This window comes from Gracilinanus agilis, chromosome 3 (genome assembly GCF_016433145.1).
Source record: "Gracilinanus agilis isolate LMUSP501 chromosome 3, AgileGrace, whole genome shotgun sequence".
NCBI lineage: Eukaryota > Metazoa > Chordata > Mammalia > Didelphimorphia > Didelphidae > Gracilinanus > Gracilinanus agilis.
In genome coordinates this window covers 588,733,963-588,756,099 of record NC_058132.1, presented here as the reverse complement: position 1 = coordinate 588,756,099, position 22,137 = coordinate 588,733,963, and the positions used below count along the sequence as shown (strand labels likewise).

At 35.8% G+C, this 22,137-nt stretch overlaps 1 protein-coding gene across 1 annotated transcript in view; it reads left to right on the top strand.

The window, feature by feature from the left end:
* VWA8 (von Willebrand factor A domain containing 8) overlaps positions 1-22,137 on the top strand; it is a 519,173-nt gene that overhangs the window by 362,826 nt on the left and 134,210 nt on the right. The window contains exons 33-35 of the mRNA XM_044669384.1: positions 2,450-2,559; positions 3,447-3,601; positions 18,609-18,804. Coding sequence (XP_044525319.1) covers positions 2,450-2,559; positions 3,447-3,601; positions 18,609-18,804 — 461 coding nt within the window. The remainder of the gene's footprint in view (positions 1-2,449; positions 2,560-3,446; positions 3,602-18,608; positions 18,805-22,137) is intronic.

The following is a 22,137-nucleotide window of genomic DNA, read 5'->3' as shown; positions in this document are numbered from 1 at the left end:
TCCTTCTTCTTCTTCTTCTTCTTCTTCTTCTTCCTCTTCCTCTTCCTCTTCCTCTTCCTCTTCCTCTTCTTCCTCTTCCTCTTCCTTCTCCTCCTTCTCCTCCTCCTCCTCCTCTTCCTCCTCCTCCTCCTCCTCCTTTTCCCCCTCCTTCTCCTCCTCCTTCTTCTTCCTCCTACCTTTTAATTGTTTCACTGTTTGTTGTTGCCTCTTCTAAGTGGAAATTTGTAGGATGAGAGAGAAGGAAACTCAGATGAATTATATGTGATCACTTCTTAAAATATTTTTAAAGCTGTTTCAGGTAACAAGGTTAAAATTAATAGTGGAAGTGAATGTTGGTGTTATCTGTAATATCCTTGTTGTGATCTTTTTCCTCATTAGAATAGGTCATTGGGAATTGGCCATATTCATGCCTAATTCATGCAGACTAGTTTCAGGTCATATGTTCTTTAGAGTTCTCCATCTTCTTCCCAGACCATTTATTTTTCTTGTCAATGACAGAATTTACCCCCACAAGTTTCATCTGTTTGTGCACTTCTATTTCTGTTTCATGTATCCTTATTTGGATGTGCTTGTGTTCCTGAACCTCTCTTGTTAGACTGTCAGTGCTTCAGCTCTCTCTGCACCCCGGCCTCATGCACTTCCACTGCCCTCCCAAGGGACAAGTGATTGCAGCCTACCATGGTAGACTGTGCAAGTGATTGATTCTCTCTTCAGCATCTCCCAAACAAGAAGGCCAGAGGAGCCACAGTGGCAATAGCTTCTGCTCATTGGTCATTCCCTAAAGGAAAGATAGATTTCCAGTCATCAGAGGAGCCAGAAATAAGAGTGAAAACCAGAGTTTCTGATAATGAGAGTAGTCACTGTTTTAACATTGTTGTCCCCTTCCAATTATACCTCCTCTTTAAAGGGAGGTTCTGTTGCTCAGTTATTAGTATACTTTTCATGTGTCATCCTTTTCTAAATCCCCTTACACACTTTCTGTTTATATATACAATATGTCCCAAAAATCTGAGTGCAAACTTAATGTTACTAAAGCCTGAACTAAGACTATTGGATCATCCTGGAGGGATAGAGAGACGGAGAGAAAGAAAGAGATAGATAGATAGACAGACATAGAGATATACACATACATATATATCTGTGCCTATGCCTATATCTATGCATGTATTGTATGTTATTTCATTGACATATGTAGATGAACATATATACATGTGCAGAGTTACATACAGTGTGTCCCAAAAATCTGAATATAGTTTTAAGCTATTACACTTTGAACTAAGAGTTTTAGGTCATTCTACATGTTCAAGTTTTTGTGTGTATGTATGCATGTGTACATGTACACATGTGTATCTTGTGCATTATGAGACTATGAGTGTGTACATGTATGTGCAATGTATAATAACTTCATACACAGTGTCCCAAAAGTTTTAGTGCTATTCAAGCTTTAATCATTGTTTAATTGCACTAAAACTTTTGGGATACCCTTTGTGATATGATTATAGAATAAAGAAGACATGTAAAACAATCTGTATGAAAAAGACCTCATTATTTTAGTGGACCATAAGCAAACAGTGCTAATTAATAATCCAAAAAGCTAGCTTTTTCTGGATCAGGATCTATGATGTCATCATTATAGGGAAATATGAATAAAATAAAAGAATTCTTTCCATCAGTCCAGCTCAACAAGTGTTTTGCAATTTAGAAAGTTGCTCTGAGAGGTTGTGAGACCCTTAAGTGACTTGTCTGGGGTCACACAGCCAATATGTGTCAGCTGGGGCTTAAACTTAAACCTTCCCACCTTTGAAGTCAGCTCTCCTGTAAGCATGTTCTTAAACTGCATTTTTTTAAAAAGCATATTGTCCAGAATGAGAGCAGTGATACTCTTGTTATGAGACCTCAAGTACTTTGTCTAGTTCTATGAACGCCATTTTAGGAAGGACATTAACAAGCTAGATAACAACCAGAGGAGAGGCCCAAAGGAGCCTCAAAAACAAAGAGAAGAATAGATCTAAGGGCCTGAGGAAATATACTCTGGAGAAGAGAAGATTAAAGTGTGCAGGGAGGAAATTTTTGTGAAAGAAAGATTAAACCTGTTCAGATTGCCCCTACAGGGTAAAATCAGTAGCAATGATACATATGGCAAAAATTTTTCAGAATAGAAGGAAATACTTTTTAGCTATTCAAGATACTCATATTGGAGAATCCTGCCCCAAGTGTTGTGGATTACCTCTCACCTGTTGAGAGTGTTGTAAAAAAAGGTGTGTATGCACATACTGATTGGTCTAAGTGGTTTTGAGGAGATCCCTTCCATCTCTGAGATTCTGTGATTCTATAGCCATGTTAAACAGAAAAAAAGGGACTTGGAAAGCTGACTCCCCTCAGGTTGATAAGTAAAATGGAAAACTTGTCATTTAAGTTAGGTCTGGTTATATATTACCATTGTTTACAGGAAATTCCTTTTAGCCAAGCCTGGACATGTGGAATCCAAAGAAAAAGGAGTTTGCCAGTTGCATATATTAAAAGAAGAGCCAGTGAACACAGGATTTGGATTTACAAAAGGTAAATATTTCGCATGTGTCTGTTAATATGTATTTTATCTATTTATAGGTGTGTGTTGGTGCTCTCATATTGTCCTCTGTTATTGAAAAGAAATATTATGTTTGATAAGAAGAAAGGATTAATTTAATGAACTAATTTAAAGAATTAATTCTAAACAGTTTTTAGGATCCCATAGTGTTTCTATTGGTTATAAATCAAACTTACATTCTAGTGAGAATAGTATTTTCTGTACTAAAAACTGAAATCACATTTTTTATTAATAGTTCACTCATGTGTAATCCTCTTGAATTTGTAAAGTACTTTTACATGCTTTTTCTTAGCTGACCATTGCAACAATCTTTTCAGTTAGGTAGGACAGGTATTATTAGTGCAGGAGGAAACTAGGACTCAGAGAAATTGTCATTTACCAAGTAACATTCTATCACTGGACAAGAATAAAATTTTCTAATATAAGAGCTATTTGATTGTGTTTGTTTCTTTTTTATTTAATGTCTACTTGATACTTGTATTTAATAAATGTTAGTTTATATATTGATGGCCACATCAATTCAGTTGCTTTTATTTTATAATAACTCTAGGAGAAAAAATCATGCTTTTGTCTAAGCAGTATGTGTGTCACTTTGGGATCTTCTTTGGGATGCTATTGTTAACACTTCGTGATTAATAAAATTGGTATAGTCCAAGCCTACTTGAAATGATTTTGGAAAATGCCTAAAATTATAAATAATAAGTTGCATGGGTACAATCAAATGTGAAGTTCTTATTTCTGTCTCTTTGATCTGACTGTTGGTGGCCAGGGCAGAAAAAGGGCAAAATATAAATAATGTGTGGGGTTTTTTTCCCAAGAGAATGTGCATCTAATATACCATTTTAATTCCTTACTTCAGAATCAGAACTCAATATACCACATAAAGTTTCAAGCAACCAACTATCATCAGAAAATCTAAGCTTAGCTGTTGGACAAAAGATTGCCTCTCCTAACCGGATTCTCTCTGATGAGAATAATTATGCTACTGTGCTTGTTGGTTTCCCAGATCTAATGGTAAGCAATGAAATAATTTAACTATTGATATAATATATATCTTAGGTGTCTTCATTTATAATATATAAATTTGTGTGGTAAGTTCAAAAATAATAATTTTCAATACAACTTTTAGGATAAATGTATGTCTCAAAATAATTCTCTAGTACCCCACCTAATTCCTTCCATTTTAAAAGATTATGTTTCATTGTCTTTTACCTTAGCATTTAAATGTCATATAGGTTTATACTGTATTCTATTCTTTCCAGTCTGAAAAGAGAATGAATGGATAAGAGAATGAAAGAAAAAAAGAATTGATCAAATTCTTATGTGTCAAACACTCTGTTAAGCTCTCATGATAAAAATAAAAAAGCAAGACAACTCCCGCCCTCAGAGAATTTCTATTCTAATGGGGGAGATAACAGCCATAAGAAAGACTGACTATAAATGAGATGGCAATGCTGAGAAATCCCCAGGATGACCATTGCCAACAAATCACTGTGGCTAATGACTTTCTCCTTACTGAAACACATTCTACTAACTTGTGAGTGGCCATATTTTACCCATGACTGACTGGAGGGCAAATGGAAGGAAGGAGAAAAACAAAGGTCTCTTATTCCACAGGAATCTTCATGGCAAAGTTAAAAATTCACACTCCCTGCAGTGTTTTATATGTGCATATATTGCTTTGTATAAAAGCTTGTCTATAGAAGATTGCAGAGTACAGGCTAGGATCCAAATGACTCTTCCCAATATTCTACTCCAAACAACTTTAAAATAATGCCTCAAATCAAATTTTGGAGCAGCAGAGCCAACAAAAGATCAAAGAGAGACATTTTTCCTGCCTAAGATTTAGGACTGCAGAAGAAGTTTGTAACACCTGGATGGGCAAAGGTTTGGAGTGCAGCAACACCATTCACTGTGGACCTTGTAGGCAACCATAACAATAGCAGCAACTTTGGAAGCTCTTAGACCAGAGATGGTAAGAGGGTCAGACACTTGATCACAAAGATATTACAGGGGACACTGATGCCACTGGTACTGATTAAAAACTATTGCCCATAAACACTTCTGGGTCTCAGTTCCAGGGAAGAAATGAGTGGTTGTGATTGTTCATGGGATAGCAAGGGCCCTTCCTATATAAAGACCAGAATGCTGACCAGGGTAGCAGTGACCACATCTCTCCCAGGATAATACCACCTTGAAAGCATGGCAGAGGTGTAGACCCCCAGAACTATCTCTGAAAATGGCAGCACAAAAATATCTAAAGCTTGACACAGTGGCTGCCTAACCCCAATGAGCAAATAACAACAACAACAACAAAAAAAAAAAAACTCACCATAACAACTACTAGGATGATAGGGAAGGCCAAGACCCAAATTTAGAAGAAGTCACTAATGTGGAAACAGCTACAAGCAAAACCTCAAAGAAAAATGCTAGCAAGTATTCTCAGGAAAGTTAAAGAAAGAGATAAATGTGATAAAGAATTAGGAAAATAAATGAGAGTGATGAAAGAATATTTTGAAAATATAATTAATAAATGTACATTAAAAAAGGAAGAAAACAAGATTTATAGAGAGCCAGCTCTATATACAAGAGATTTTCTGAGTGGCCTAGGGTGGACGTCAGATGAAAAGAATGAAAAGCACGGCTTTATTAGCTCAAAGTGCTCCAAGGTACAATGGAGTCACAGGTTTATTATATATGAAATTAAAGCCCCCTTTCACCCAAAAACACAGAGAAAATTTTCACAGCTGCACAGAATTTCAATTTCAACATAGACAATACAAAGAGGCTTCAGAAACTTCAAAGTGTAGATAAGAACCAGGCTGAACTTTCAGCTACCTTATTATCAGCAAGCTAAATCTGGGAATATTGTGCTAGGTCGGGAAGTCCCTGAGTTTTCGGCTTTGGCTGTCTCAAACTACTTTTGAGACCCAGCAGCTGCCTTCCTGACCAAAAGGGAGAATGTTAACCTCTTGACTGATGGTTTGCTAAGAACTTAAAGTTTTCCAATAAGACTATATTGCTTTCTAATAAGAAAAGGTGTGGATCATAAAAGAGGTCAAAAGAGGAATCTCAGATTTTTATCTTTGATAGCCCAATCCATTCTTACTCTTATTATCAGAGTAGAAGGGTTAACACACAGCTCTGCTGAGCTGCATTGACCTTTTGATGGAGTCCAGATAAAAATATCTGTTTGAGACTCTGTTTCTCTTATTGACCTTCCACAAAGATTGAAATATGCATTTTAAAAAAAGAGAATTAATAGCCTGGTAAAAAGAGTCACAAAAAATACTGAAGAAAATAACACCTTCAAACAAGAGAGTTGACCTAATGGTAAAAAAGCTACAAAACTTCCTGAAGAAAATAATTCCATAAAAACTAGAATTGGGCTAGTGGAAGTAAATAATTCCACAAGAGTACAAGAAACAATAAAACAAAGTTAAAAGAAAAAAATATTAAATATCCTGGGAAATTGAAAAGGAAAAGCATCCCAACATCTTAAAATCATCTTAAAAATAGAAATTGAGAGAATCTACCCATCACCTCCTTAAAGGGATCCTGAAATGAAAACTCCTAGGAATATTATAGCCAAATTCCAGAGCTCCTAGGTCAAGAAGAAAGTATTTCAAGCAGTCAGAAAGAATCAATTCAAATACCATAGAGTCATAGTGAAGATAACACAAGATTTAGCAGCTTCTACACTGAAGGATCTAAGGGCTTGGAATATGGTATTCTGGAAGAAAAAGGAACTAAAATAATCTGGCAACAAAACAAAACTGAGTATAATCCTTAAGGAAATAAATAAAAATTATTTTATTTATTTATTTTTTAGATTTCAGATCTTAATTCTAAATAAATAAATAAATGAATGAAGATAAAAATAAATATATTTTTAACAAAATAAAGAACTTCCAGGCATTCCTGATGAAAAGATTAGAACTGGATAGAAAATTTGAAAATCAAACAAAACATCAAGAGAAACATAAAAAGGTATAACACAAAAGAAAAATCATAAGGGACTCAATAAGGTTAAACTGTTTATGCACCTTTATTGGAAAATGATACATGTAACTACTAAGAACGTTATCATTATTAAGGCAGTTAGAAGGAGTCTTCATAGACAAAGGGCATGGATATGAGTCACTTATATTCTAATAATCACCAAAAAAAAAAAAAAAAAAGAATGTAAAGCTAAGAAAGAGGAATGCATTAGGAGGAAGGAAAGGGAAAGGTAGAATAGAACAAATTTTCTCACCTAAAGGAGGCATGTTAAGAAAAACTTTTATAGGAGAAGGGGAAATGGAGGAGTAGTAGGCATGCTTGAACCTCATTCTCATTAGAATTGGTTCAAAGAGGGAAGAATGTGTATATACACTCAGCAGGGCATAGAACTTGGTCTTAACCAATAAGGAAATAAGAAGGGAACAAGTTAGGAGATATTAGGAGGAGGTAGTAAGGGGAAGAGTGGTTTTGGGGAGGCAGTGGTCAGAAACTAGACAGCTTTTTGAGGAGGGACAGAATAAAAAGGGAGACATGAATAAACAGGAAAATGGAATGGGTGGAGTAGCACAGTTAGTGATCATGACTGCAAATGTAAATGGGATGAACTAACCCATTAAAGTGAAGCAAACAGCAGAATGGATTGAAAACCAACAGTATATATAAGAGATACTTGTGATAGAAAGACAAACACAGAGTTGAAATAAAGGGCTTCTTCAGAGTCTATTATGCTTCAGCTGAAGTGAAGAGTACAAAGGTGGCAGTCTTGATCTCAGGCAAAACAAAAGCAAAAATAGATCTAATTGAAAAAGATAATCAGGGAAATTATATTTTGCTAAAGTGTTCCATAGAGAATAGACTAAGGGTAAATGACCTCAGCAAGCTAGAGTTCGATAAACCCAAAGACCCCCAGCTTTTGGAACAAACACTCACTATTTGACAAAAACTGCTGGGAAAATTGGAAAACATTATGGAAGAGGTTAGGTTTAGATCAACATCTTTCACCTTATACTAAGATAAATTCAAAATTAGTAATTGACTTAAATATAGAGTCAAATAATAAACAAATTAGGTAAACATAGAATAGTATAGTCATCAGATCTATGGGAAAGGAAGGAATTTAAGACCAACCAAAAGATAGAGAACATTGCAAAATGTAAAATGAATGACTTTGATTATCTCAAATTAAAAAGGGATTGTACAAACAAAACCAATGCAACCAAAATTAGAAGGTAAGCAAAAAACTGGAGAAAAAAATTTTATGACAAAACTCTCTGACAAAGGTCTAATTTACAAAATATATAAGGAACTAATTCAAATGTACAAGAAATCAAGCCATTTCCCAGTTGACAAATGGTCAAAGGATATGAATAGGCAGTTTTCAGATGAAGAAATCAAAACAACCAATAATCACATGAAAAAATGTTCTAAATCCCTCCTGATTATAGAAATGGAAATCAAAACAACTCTGAGGTACCACCTCACACCTCCTAGAAGATTGGCCAGTATGAATAATAAAGGAAAATAATTAATGTTGGAGAGAATGTGGCAAAATTGGGACACTAATACATTACTGGTGGAGTTGTGAATTGATCCAACCATTCTGGAAGACAATTTGGAATTATGGCCAAAGGGCATTAAAAGACTACATTCCCTTTGATCCAGTAATCCCACTACTGAGTTTGTACCCCAAAGAGATAATAAGGGAATTTTTTTTACAAAAATATTCAGAGCTGTATTCTTTGTGGTGGCAAAAAATTAGAATATGTGGTATATGATAGTGATGGAATACTATAGTGCAATAAGGAACAATAAACTACTTGATTTCTATATGAGCCAGAAAGACTTCCATGAACTGATGTGGACCGAAATGAGCAGAACCAGAACATTGTACACCAAAACTGAAACATTGTAGGGTGATCTTATGTAATCGATTTTACTACTAATAACAATGCAATGATCCAGGACAATTCTGAGGGACTTATGAGAAAGAATGCTATCCCACATGGAGAAAAAGAACTGTGGGAATAGAAATGCAGAAAAGAAACATTTGATTCATCACTTCATTATATGGGAATTGGATGTGGGGTTTTAGTTTTTAAAAGATTACTCTATTGTAATGAATGAAATATGATATTGAAGTGATAATACATGTATAACCCAGTGGAATTGCTTGTTGGCTCTGGGAGGGGGGAGGGAAAGGGAAAGAAAAGAAAAATGAATCATATAACCATGGAAAAATACTTACATTAAACAACAAAATTTATTACTAAAATGTTCCATATATAATGAAGTAATATCAAGAAAATTTACAAGTTTCTCTGTTAAAGTACTTATTTCTCAAACATATAGGGAACTGGATCAAATTTATAAAAATAAGAGCCATTTCCCAATTGAAAACGACCAAAAGAAATGAACAAGAAGTTTTCAGAAAAAGAAATCAAAGCTATCAAAATCATTTGAAGAAATGTCCTAAGTCACAATTGATTAGAGAAAGGGAAATTAAAGTAACTCTGGGGTAACACTTCACACCTATCAGGATCAACAAATACTAGAGGGAAAAATAAATGCTTTAATAAATCATTGGTAGAGTAGTGAACTGGTCCAAACATTCTAAAAACAATCTGGAACTATGTCCAAAGGGCTATTAACATATGTATACTCTTTGATCCAACAATATCACTACCAAGTCTGTACCTCAAAGAGATCAAAGAAAAAGGAAAAGAACCCATGGGTACAAACATGTTTAGGGCAGCTCTTTTTGTAGAGGCGAAGAATTGCAAATCAAAGGAATGCTCATCAGTTGGGGGAATCACTGAATAAGCTATGGCATGTGGTTGTAGTGAAGTACTATTTTTCTGTAAAACATGATGATGGGGATAGTTTCAGGAATAAAAATATGGCAAGACCTATATGAATTGATGCAAACTGAAGTGAGATGAATTAGAAGAACATTGATCAGAGTAACAATAATGTTGTAATGATCACCTCTGAAAAACTTGGCTACTCTGATCAATATAGTGATCTAAGACAATTCCAAAGGATTCATGATGAGAAAAATGCTATCCACCCCCAGAGAGAAATGAATGAATTCTAAATGAAAATTTAAAAATAATTTCCTCACTTTATTTTAAATGATTTCACATGTATAATTGATATCACATTGTTTACCTTCTCAGTGGTGAATTTACCTTACTACTTAGTGGATAGGAGGTAGGAAGAAAATCTGAGACTCAAAATTAAAAAAAAAAGAATGTTTAAAATAACTTTTTTTAAAGACCTTGTCTATATTGAAGAAAAATGGAACAAACAGAGAATAGGAAAATAATATATTCCTTTTGCTACATTTTGTGATTGAATTTATTCAAGGATTTTTACTGAGGAATGAACAACCTCAACTACAAATATCAAACCACTCTTTCTGTGTTTTGTTCAGATTTTAAGATGTTTATCTGAACTCATTTCCTTTTTGAGTGGGCCCTTCTCTTTGAAGAAGAAGATGGTTAAAGTCAATTGGGTTAGAAAGCTGGTGGCCATGTGGGCAGTCTATTAGGGAATAACCAGGGAAGTAGACTTGAATATTAAATGTGGGTCCAGAAGGGTGTGAGGGAGACAGGAATGACAGATGGAGGGACCGAACAAGGTAGGGAGTCTGGGTTTTAACTGCTAAGGAGGTGACTGTTGAAAGAAATGGCAGTTAGGCCCTAACAGTCACACTGCCCCACCTAGGCAGGGGCCAATGGAACCAGCAGGCAAAAGGCAAAAGTTATAACAATTTTAATTAGGGAAACTATGGTAAAGGATGGGAATAGGGGTTACTACACTTACAAACTAAGGGCAAACCACAGGGTCAGGGAAGGGACTTACATACACTAAACTGAGACCTAAGCAAGACAGGGACCAGAGAACAGCATGACTGAAGTGGATATCCTCACAGCAGAGTCCAGACTCACTCCAGTGATGTTTCAGCCCCTCCAGGACTACCTGCTGTACTCTTCCAGGTGGGTGGATTCTGGGAGCTAATCCAGCCAAAGTTGACCTGCAACACAGGTTGGGATTAATAGTCTCTACCAAAATTTCCCACAAGTAGATGATGGTCTTCCTTCAGGATCTCTGGTAAACTGAGGTCTCCTAGGATCAGTTGCAACTTATCTCAACCACCATGGAGTCCCTCTCAGTGAGAGCGCAAGCCACTTCTTGCTTCTCCATTCCATGTGGAATTCTCCAGTCCTTCCTGTTAAGTCTCCTAAATGATAACTTAAGTAATCTTCCTCATAACAGCAGCCTACCCAGAAAAAGAATGATCTGGCCTTAGATGCATCTTCAGATTCTTTGACTAAACAGTTCATTTTCTGTTCAAATTTCCCTCATACCACTCGGACAGGATGAGAGTATCATTTACGGAGGAAGATGTGAGCCTCGTTCATAATATGGTTGTCTGAAATGCCTTTAAATGTTAATGTAATTGCCTAAATGAGTCAGTTTACTTCATTGAATAAGACCTGATCTAATAATTTGAAATGCAAAACCCAAATAATAATATTATGTTTGAGATTTTGTCATATGCTTTTCTCTGTTGCATGAATTATCAAATAAAAGACAGCTGCTACAGTATCACATAACAAAGACTAAAACATGTTCTTGTAATACAGCATCTACTGTGGCCTTGTATAAAGGGGAAAATTAAATTTTTTTCTACAAAGCTTCTTGATATCAGTGGGACAGCTACCATTGCCATTCTAAAGGTGGAGTTAAAATCGCTCTTCTGTTACATACCTAAAGAAGTTAATCTATAAATGTGTCCTAAAATGCCCTAGAATAGGAGTTCTTAACCTGGGATCCATAAACCTATGGATAAACTGGGAAAAATATATCTTTACTTTCAATAATAATTTCTAACTGAAATATAATACTTTCTTCAATTATGATTCTTAAAAAAATATTCTTAAAAGGATCTTTAAAAGTCCATAAAAAAAAGTTGATTTCTTTTTAGAAAATTTTAGAAAATAACATTTGAACATATAAAACTAAACCTTCTGAAACTGACAACTGGACTGTCTTTCTTCATTTCACTTGGTTTTCTTTCAAATTTTTTGAATGAAGTAATAATGCATAATATTAGCTTCTTTGGTCTATGTAAAAATAATCATAAGATAACAATCTGACAATATAGAAAGTTGGGAAGATAATTCATTTTAAAACTTTCAGATTTGGTTATTGGTACAAATCATAACAACTGTTTTTAGAATCTTCTGTCATGTAAAAAATCACTCTTAACTTCCATTAAAAAGAAAAAGAAAACAAACTTAAGTGGGGCAGAAATGGTCAATATGGATAGAATCTCCTTTTAATGAACTTAAATGAATATAAAAATTATTGCAGTATTTCCAAATCTCATTAAAATGTAATCTTATTTTTATACTCTGAAAATATATTATATACTATTGATTTTAAAATGTGTTTATGCAAGGCCTGACAATATATATTATATATTAAAAATTAAAAGTTATACAAAAGAAAATTATTATAAAATAATGTTAGTGAGAGGGTAAATATAAATATATCTTTATCCTTCCAAGGAAATGGAAAGTTCGATATCCAATCACAAAAGTCAAGAGAAACATGAAAAGGTTAAATAAGAAACAGAGGGGAAAGAAAGAAAACTCTTATTTTTTAAATTTGCCTCTTTAAGGCCTTCAATAAGATCTAATTATTTGTATTCCCATGTGGAGAAATGTTATGTGTAATTCTCTGTTGTGAACTATATTCACTATTATAGTATTCACTATTACAGTAATTAAAAGAATTATTCATAGGGAGAGTTTGGAGTACTAAATGATCTAAGATGATATGGGGAGTGAGAAAGAGGGGGGTGAATAGTAGAGGTCACCAAGAGAAATTTGAAGGAATAAGAAAAATAGGATATTCTATTACACACAAAGAGGGCATGGGAAGGGGAGGGGATGAATACTATTATAAGAAGGAGAGGAAAGAAACATTAAGATGTAGTATTCAAACCTTACTCTCAATGGAATTAACCCTGAGAGGGAAGAGTAGCTATATCCATTGGGATATAAAACTCTTTAACCCTACTGAGAAAGTCAGAAGGGATAAACCAACGGGAGCAGGGGAATGCAGAGGTCAAAAAAGGAGGGGAGAAGAAGGGGAAGGGAATTCATTAGGCCTTAAAAATAAAAATAGGGGAATAATAAGGGAGGGGGTAGAAAGGGAAGTAAATCAAGGGAGGGGACAAGGGTTACTAGCTTAAAGCAAACCACAGGTTTAAAAGGAAATAGTGTAAGAAGAAGAGGTAGAACTAGGAGAGGATACCAAAATGTTGGCGAATAAACAACTGATAATTATAACTCTCAATGTGAATGGGATGAACTCGCACATGAAATGGAAGCAAATAGCAGAGTGGATTAGAAACCAAAATCCTACCATATGTTGTCTACAAGAAACACATATGAGGCGGGTGTACATACACAGGTTTAAGGTAAAGGGCTTGAGCAAAATCTTTTGGGCTTCAAATGAGAAAAAGAAGGGAGGAGTGGCAATCATCATTGCTGACAAAGCCAAAGTTAAAAAAAGATATGATTAAAAAAGACAGGGAAGGTAATTACATCCTGATAAAATGCAGTATAGACAATGAGGAAATAACAGTGCTCAATATGTATGTACCAAATAGCATAGCATCCAAATCCGTAAAGGAGAAACTGGCAGAAGCTAGCAAAACCATACTAGTGGGAGATCTAAATATTCCTCTTTCAGATCTAGATAAATCAAACCAAAAAATAAATAAGAAAAAGATAAGAGAGGTGAATGGAGTCCTAGAAAAATTAGATTTAATAGATATGCGGAGAAAAATAAATAGGGACAAAAAGGAATACACCTTCTTTTCAGCTGCACATGATACATTCACAAAGATTGACCATGTAATAGGGCATAGAAACATTGCAAACAAATGCAAAAGAGCAGAAATAATAAATGTAACCTCAGATCATAATGCGACAAAAATAATAATTAGTAAGGGCACCTGGACAGGCAAATCAAAAACTAATTGGAAATTAAATAATATGATTCTCCAAAACCAGTTAGTCAAAGAAGAAATCATAGAAACAATCAACAATTTCATTGAAGAGAATGACAATGATGAGACATCCTACCAAACTCTATGGGATGCAGCTAAGGCAGTACTCAGGGGGAAATTTATATCCTTGAGTGCATATATTAACAAATTAGGGAGGGCAGAAATTAATCAATTGGGCGTGCAACTTAAAAAACTAGAAAGCAAGCAAATTAAAAATCCCCAGATGAAAACTAAATTAGAAATACTAAAAATCAAGGGAGAAATTAATAAAATCGAAAGTAAAAGAACTATTGAATTAATAAATAAGCCTAGAAGCTGGTATTTTGAATAAACAGATAAAATAGACAAAGTACTGGTCAATCTAATAAAAAAAGGAAAAAAGAAAACCAAATTGACAGTATCAAAGATGAAAAGGGAGATCTCACCTCTAATGAAGAGGAAATTAAGGCAATCATTAAAAACTATTTCTCCCAATTATATGGGAATAAATATAGCAATCAAGGTGAGATGGATGAATATTTACAAAAATATAAATTGCCTAGATTAACAGCCGAAGAAATAGAATACCTAAATAATCCTATATCAGAAAAAGAAATTGAACAAGCCATCAAAGAACTCCCTAAGGAAAAATCGCCAGGGCCTAATGGATTCACAAGTGAATTCTATCAAACATTCAAAGAGCAACTAATCCCAATACTATACAAATTATTTGATATGATAAGCAAAGAAGGAGTCCTACCAAATTCCTTTTACGACACAAATATGGTACTGATTCCAAAGCCAGGTAGATCAAAAACAGAGAAAGAAAACTACAGACCAGTCTCCCTAATGAATATAGATGCAAAAATCTTAAATAGAATACTAGCACAGAGACTCCAGCAAGATCAAAGATTATCCATCATGATCAGATGGGATTTATACCTGGAATGCAAGGATGGTTCAACATTAGGAAAACCATCCACATAATTGACCATATCAACAATCTAACAAACAAAAATCACATGATTATCTCAATAGATGCTGAAAAAGCCTTTGACAAAATACAACACCCATTCCTATTGAAAATACTGGAAAGTATAGGAATAGAAGGATCGTTCCTAAAAATAATAAACAGTACAAGCATCATATGCAATGGGGATAAATTAGAAGCCTTCCCAGTAAGATCAGGAGTGAAACAAGGATGCCCATTATCACCTCTATCATTTAACATTGTACTAGAAACACTAGCAGTAGCAATTAGAGAAGAAAAAGAAATTAAAGGTATCAAAATAGGCAATGAGGAAACTAAGCTATCACTCTTTGCAGACGATATGATGATCTACTTAAAAAATCCTAGAGAATCAACTAAGAAGCTTGTAGAAATAATCAACAACTTTAGCAAAGTTACAGGATACAAAATAAATGCACATAAATCATCAGCATTTCTATATATTTCCAACACATCACAGCAGCAAGAGATAGAAAGAGAAACACCATTTAAAATCACCCTAGACAATATAAAATACTTAGGAATCTATCTACCAAAACAAACACAGGAATTATATGAAAACAACTACAAAACACTTTCCAAACAATTAAACTAGATCTAAACAATTGGAAAAACATTGATTGCTCATGGGTAGTACAAGCTAACATAATAAAAATGACCATTCTACCCAAATTAATTTACCTCTTTAGCGCCATACCTATCAAACTACCAAAAACTTTTTTATTGAATTAGAAAAAACTATAACAAAGTTCATTTGGAATAACAAAAGATCAAGAATATCAAGGGAAATAATGAAAAAAATGTGAAGGAAGGTGGCCTAGCAGTACCAGATATTAAACTATACTATAAAGCAGCGGCCATCCAAACGGTATGGTACTGGCTAAGAGACAGAAGGGAGGATCAGTGGAATAGACTTGGGGTAAATGACATCAGCAAGATAGTGTATGATAAACCCAAAGGGCCCAACTTTTGGGACATGAATCCACTATTTGACAAAAACTGCTGGGAAATTTGGAAAACAATATGGGAGAGATTAGGCTTAGATCAACATCTCACACCCTACACCAAGGTAAATTCAGAATGGGTGAATGACTTGAATATAAAGAGGGAAACTATAAATAAGTTAAGAGAACACAGAATAGTATACTTGTCAGATCTCTGGGAAAGAAAAGGTTTTAAAACCAAGCAAGAGTTAGAGAAAATTACAAAATGTAAATTTAATGGTTTTGATTATATCAAACTAAAAAGCTTTTGTACCAACAAAAACAATGCAGCCAAAATCAGAAGGGAAACAACAAATTGGGAAAAAATCTTTATAACAAAAAACTCTGACAGGGGTCTAATTACTCAAATATACAAGGAGTTAAATCAATTGTATAGAAAATCAAGCCGTTCCCCAATTGATAAATGGGCAAGGGACATGAATAGGCAATTTTCAGATAAAGAAATCAAAATTATCTATAAGCACATGAGAAAGTGTTCTAAATCTCTAATAATTAGAGAAATGCAAATCAAAACAACTCTGAGGTACCACCTCACACCTAGCATATTGGCTAAAATGATAGAAGGGGAGAGTAATGAATGTTGGAGGGGATGTGGCAAAATTGGGACATTAATACACTGCTGGTGGAGTTGTGAACTGATCCAACCATTCTGGATGGAAATTTGGATCTATGCTCAAAGGGCTATAAAAGAATGCCTGCCCTTTGATCCAGCCATACCATTGTTGGGTTTGTACCACCAAAGAGATCATAAATAAACAGACTTGTACAAAAATATTTATAGCTGTGCTTTTTGTGGTGGCAAAAAACTGGAAAATGAGGGTATGCCCTCCAATTGGGGAATGGCTGAACAAATTGTGGTATATGCTGGTGATGGAATACTATTGTGCTCAAAGGAATAATAACCTAGAGGAATTCCATGTGAACTGGAAAGACCTCCAGGAATTGATGCAGAGCAAAAGGAGCAGTGCCAGAAGAACATTGTACACAGAGACTGATACACTGTGGTAAAATCAAATGTAATGGATGTCTGTACTAGCAGCAATGCAATGACCAGGACAATTCTGAGGGATTTATGGAAAAGAATTCTACCCACATTCAGAGGAAGAACTGCAGGAGTGGAAACACAGAAGAAAAACAACTGCTTGAACACATGGGTTGATGAGGACATGATTGGGGATGTAGACTCAAAACTACCACTCCAATGCAACTATCAACAATTTGGAAATAGGTCTTGACACATGTTAAAACCAGTGGAAATGTGCATCAGCCATGGGGAGGGGGGCATGTTGGGGTGTGAAGGGGAAAGTAAGAGCATGAATCATGTAACCATGTTAACTTTTCTAAAATCAAATATTAAAAAAAATAAAATTAAAAAAAAAAAGAATTGAGTGGTGGTGTTTACACTTTTGGTGATTAAATCTAGAAATGGGCAGGGTAGGATTAATCCCATCTTCACACATGTTATCAGGATGAGCATGAGGTCCTAGAATTTAAGAGCTCTTCACCCAGGATCATGGTTTCTATGTCTAAATTAATTTCTAGAAAAGGAGCCCCAACACTTAGGATCTCAGAGTAGAGAGATATTTGTGACCACAGAGGTTTGGGAACTATTATTTAAGTTTGTGTTTATTACAGCACATACCTGCAAGTAAATGTAATTTTCCTTCTTTTCCTCAAACATATGTAGTCTGAGCTATTAGATAACAAATATTTATTATGCACTCTGTGCCAAGCACTGTCTTAGGTAATGGAGATACAAATACAATAGAAAAAATAATCTCCTTACAAACAACTTATATTCTATCCTCTGTTAAATCTGTCATTGGCATAAAATTTCTCTCCTATGACTGAAGCTAGTTTCTAGACCTTCAGAACATGGTTTCCCACACTGAAGAATATTAAAAAATGAGCAATAGTCTGTAGATTTCTCTAGTATTTTTTTTTCTCAGAAAACCGTGTTTATAGCAGAGGCAGCTTGATCTTTCCAGTTGATATGGAATGATTTCAAGTAAAAATATCTATATTTGAGAGTTGTGGTTAAGTTGGTGGTGTGAAAGGTCATAGAAGAGCCCAGTTCTCCCACATGTGCTCCAGAAAGATCTAAAAATAGCACTAGCCGAAATAATCAAAGAGAAATTATAATAAACTCCTTTTTCTAGCCTATGACAGCACAAAGATAGCAGGTTTCCCATCCACCAAAGAAGTGAGTGCCATGGCAAATGGACCAGGCTGAAGCTAGCCCACATTTGTACTGGTCAGTCCAGGAATCCCTGAAGTCCATATTACTAATTAACCAGAAGAAAGGAAACCCAGCCTCATCAGATTCAGAAACTCACTACTGTCTGAACTGGTCCACATTATCACAAAGTGCCTTGAAGCCTGCAGCAAGCCCTGAGTACTTGGAGAATCAGATAACAGCATTCTGACCCAAGATGGCCCTGAAATTTGCCAACTCCACGAGCACTGAAGGAGGAATTCAGTAGCAAGAAACAAAGAAATGTGTGGATATGTTTTGTTTATTTATATTCATTTGTTGCCAGCGTTTTTTTTTAATTGTTAGTATCTGGAGAGGATATAGTGATAGTGATGCTCCCACAAAAAAGGGGAGAAAGTGTCATTTAAACATTTTTTTAATGCACAAAGGAAAGAGAATGTTATTCAGAGGAAGAGATAGACAAGCAGGACAATTTTGAAACTGTAATAAATTTATTAGATTTTTCCCCCTAAAAACCCAAACTATATATAATAGACATTTGCAATATCATGTATAAACTTTTTTTTCTTTTCTTTTTATATGGAAATATGATTGCTTGTGTTAATCAGGTTCAGAATTATAAAATATGTAAATACATATATTCATTTTACTTGGGAAATGAGAGTTTATCGCTGATATTTAAGTGCTAAGTAAGTTATGACATGTTAATTGATTCTCTTTTTCAGTCACCCAGTGAAGTTTATTCCTGGAAAAGACAGTCATCTTTGGGCGCACAGATTGTATCTACATCTATGTTGTATAAAGGAAAAAGTAAATCCGGAACACCAAAACAGAACAATTGTGTGATTCTATTAGATTCTAACCAAGTGGTCAGAATCTTGCCCCCTGGAGATGTACCTTTAAAAGAAATTTTTCCAAAAGGTAAGAAATTGCCAGATTCTTAATATATCAAAAGGTGGTAAAATTATTTTGATTTCTTTTATTGGATAGGAGGTGTCACATTAGTGTCCTTCATATTGAAAAATGACCAGGTTAGGAAGTAGCCATGAGATTTCCCTGATGTAGGAAAATCTCAGATGAGGAAATTCCTTCTACCTAGGCAGCTTGGTATTTTATTGTCTTAAAGCAGGGGTCAGCAACGTATGGCTCTCAAGCCATATCTGGCTCTTTTGAGGGCCAGATATGGCTCTTTCTGCAGGAGCCATAAAGTCAATTTTTTTTCAGGCGCTGTTACAGGAGCACACATTGTGAGCATTGTACGACTCTCACGAAATTACATTTTAAAAAATGTGGTGTTTATGGCTCTCATGGCCAAAAAGGTTGCCAACCCCTGTCTTAAAGCATTATTTATATAACACTGAGAAAGTTAACTCCTAGAGCAGTGTTGGGGAAGATGTGGCACATGTGCAGAGCCAACACTCAGGGAGCTGCTCTGTTCCCCCTCTTCCCAATGCCTGAGGACATTTTTTGCATGTCCCACCCCTCCATCTGGCCACCCAAAGCAAGCACTTTCTCCCTCAACTCTCTTCGGTAATCTGGGGGCTCACAGACAGCTTGAATTTGCCCTGGAAAAGGTTCACCAATGAGGGGCCCTAAGGTCACATAGCCAATAAGTATTCTAAGTGGGATTTGAACCCACACCTTCCTGACTCTGGAGCCATTTCTCTGTTAACTACCTCATGCTGCTTCTCCCTAAAATATATATATATATACTGTAATCATTTCTGAGTGAAGCTGAATTGTCCAACATAAAATCCCAGTTATCTTTCAGTGAGATAACTCAGTGGATCAGTAAGCATTTGTTGAGTAACTGCTGTGCACCAGGCACTGTGTGAAGCACTGGGAGATACAAGGAAAGGCAAAAGACAATTTCTGCCTGCAAGGACTCATGGTCTGATGGGGGAAATAACATGCAAGCAACAATGATCAAACAAGCTACATACACAATAAACTAGAAATAATCAAAAAAGGGAAGTTGGAATTAAGAGTAGTTAAGAAGAGTTGGAAAAAGACTTCCTGTTGAGGTAGGATTCTAGCTGGGACCTGAAAAGCCAGGGCAGCCAAGAGACCCAAGGAATAAGGGATGGCATTCCAGGCAGGGAGAACAGTCAAAGAAAATGCCCAAAGGCGAAAGGTATCTTGTACATGTTTGGTCTAGATGATCTCTAAAGTTCTTTCTAGCTCAAATATCTAAGCTCCTTATAGACAATCTTTAACTAAAGGATGAAGCTCTTCAACAGTATTTTGACAAGTGATCAGACAGCCTTCATTTGATGACTTCTAATCATGAGGAACTCCCTAAGAGGCAATCCATTCCCTTTTGAATATCTCTAATTGTTGGAAGTTTTTGAGTGGAAGTCTGATTCCTTATAATTGATGGTCCAAGTTTTAGCCTCTAGGAGCAAAAAGAATAAATCCTAATTCTACTTTCTCATGAGAACCCTTCATATACTTAAAACCTATGATCCTGTGCCTCTAAGTCTCTAGTTTCATCACTAGTTTCATTAACTAGATTTATCATATGACATGATTTTGATGCCCTTCACTCTCCTCATTATTGGACTTGGGATCCAGTCTACCTTGTTGGTGTAATTATTAAAGTATAATGCCCAGAACCAAGCACAGTACACCAGATGTGGTCTGAAAAGCTGCATTAAGAGAATCTCCAACCCCTCATCCAGAATTCAATGATTCTCTTAATGATCCCTCCCAATCCCAAGTTACTAAGCAACACACCAAAAATATCTTTTTAATATCAACTTTCTCCCACTGATATTCTATGATTTTTAATCTTGGAAAAACATAAATATTTTAACCAAGTTTCAGGTCGCTGAAGGGCAGTATACAGGTGTCTGATCAGCCTAAGAATGCTGTAACATTTCCAACTATGACAGGCATGCAAGTAGAAAAATAGATATCACCAGGAAAGGCATGATCTGAAAAGGAAATTATCAATTTGGCTTCAGACACTTCCTATTTGTGTGACCCTGGACAAATCACTTAACCCCCATTGCCTAGCCCTTATAGTGCAGACATGCAATCAACCCTGCAAAATGCTAACTGCAGAATTTCTGGCAGTTAAGAGGGCTTAGAACACTGACTAAGGGCAGTTGATCCCTGAGGCTTGGACAGAGTGGAAAGGGCAACTGAGCTCAGCCTTCAGGCTGAAACCTGGCCTTGAATCTGTGCTTTTCTCTTGAGATTTTGTAGTTTAGCTAATTCCTCTGGATCTCCCTGACCTTCCCTATTTCATTCCCCATTTCTTTTCCTAATTTCCTGTGGGTTTTGGGAGAAGGGTGGATTTTGGGTGGTAGTAATCAAACTTTGAAGACTTAGTTTTCCCCATAGACAGGTAGGGCTTACCCTTGATACAAATTATCTCCTGATTCATTGTTTATTACTTCCCTAACCTTAAAGGCAACAAAGCCTCCGGGGGCTGAGTGAGAGCAGGCTCTTTCTCAGTCCACACCATTCCTTTCCCTCCCCCACCTGGAGCTTCTCCCTAGGAGGTGGTTAGAGAAACCTTGTATCCCTCTATCCTTTATAATCAACCCTGAAACTTAATAAACCCTGTTGTTATTTAATCAAACCTTTTGCTAAATCATTGGTTGAAGGATAAAAGAGGGATAAGGAGAGAAAGGAATAGTTTCTCTTTGGGTCCTGAGGGGAGTTGGAGGCATCCATCTTGGAGGAAGTGGTGATTTCTATACTTCCTCTGGACTCTTCCTTTGTGAACTTGAGAAACTGACTAGAAAGCCCTCTAGTTAGTTTCAAACCATTTTTGGCTGGCCCCGACCTTTGTCTGTAGAAGTGCCCTTCCTACCTGGAAGAGTTCAGCCTGTTTCCCTTCAGTGTCCTCTGTCTTAAGCCTATGTACCCAGTCTGTGTCTCCCTGTTGCAGCTGCCTGCCCAACTACCTCATCCTCTCCCTTTGCTGCTCATTCTACTTCATCATCTTATATTTCCCTAAACTCAGTCGTTCCCTTACCTCTCCTACCACCTCAATCTACTACCTCCACTATTGCACCCTCCTTTCCCACCTACTGACCTAGGGACCCACAAACCCCATCCACTTGCTTTATTCCCTTATTACACCCTTAACAGTTTTCTGCCATGGAACTGTTACGATTAAAAATGATAAAGACTGATATAATGAGAGAAATTAGTATTTTAATTAAAGCCATGCTGATAGGGATAAAATCATTAGACCATGTGCCTGTAAGAATTCACATTGCCTCAGCCATTTTTACCTTT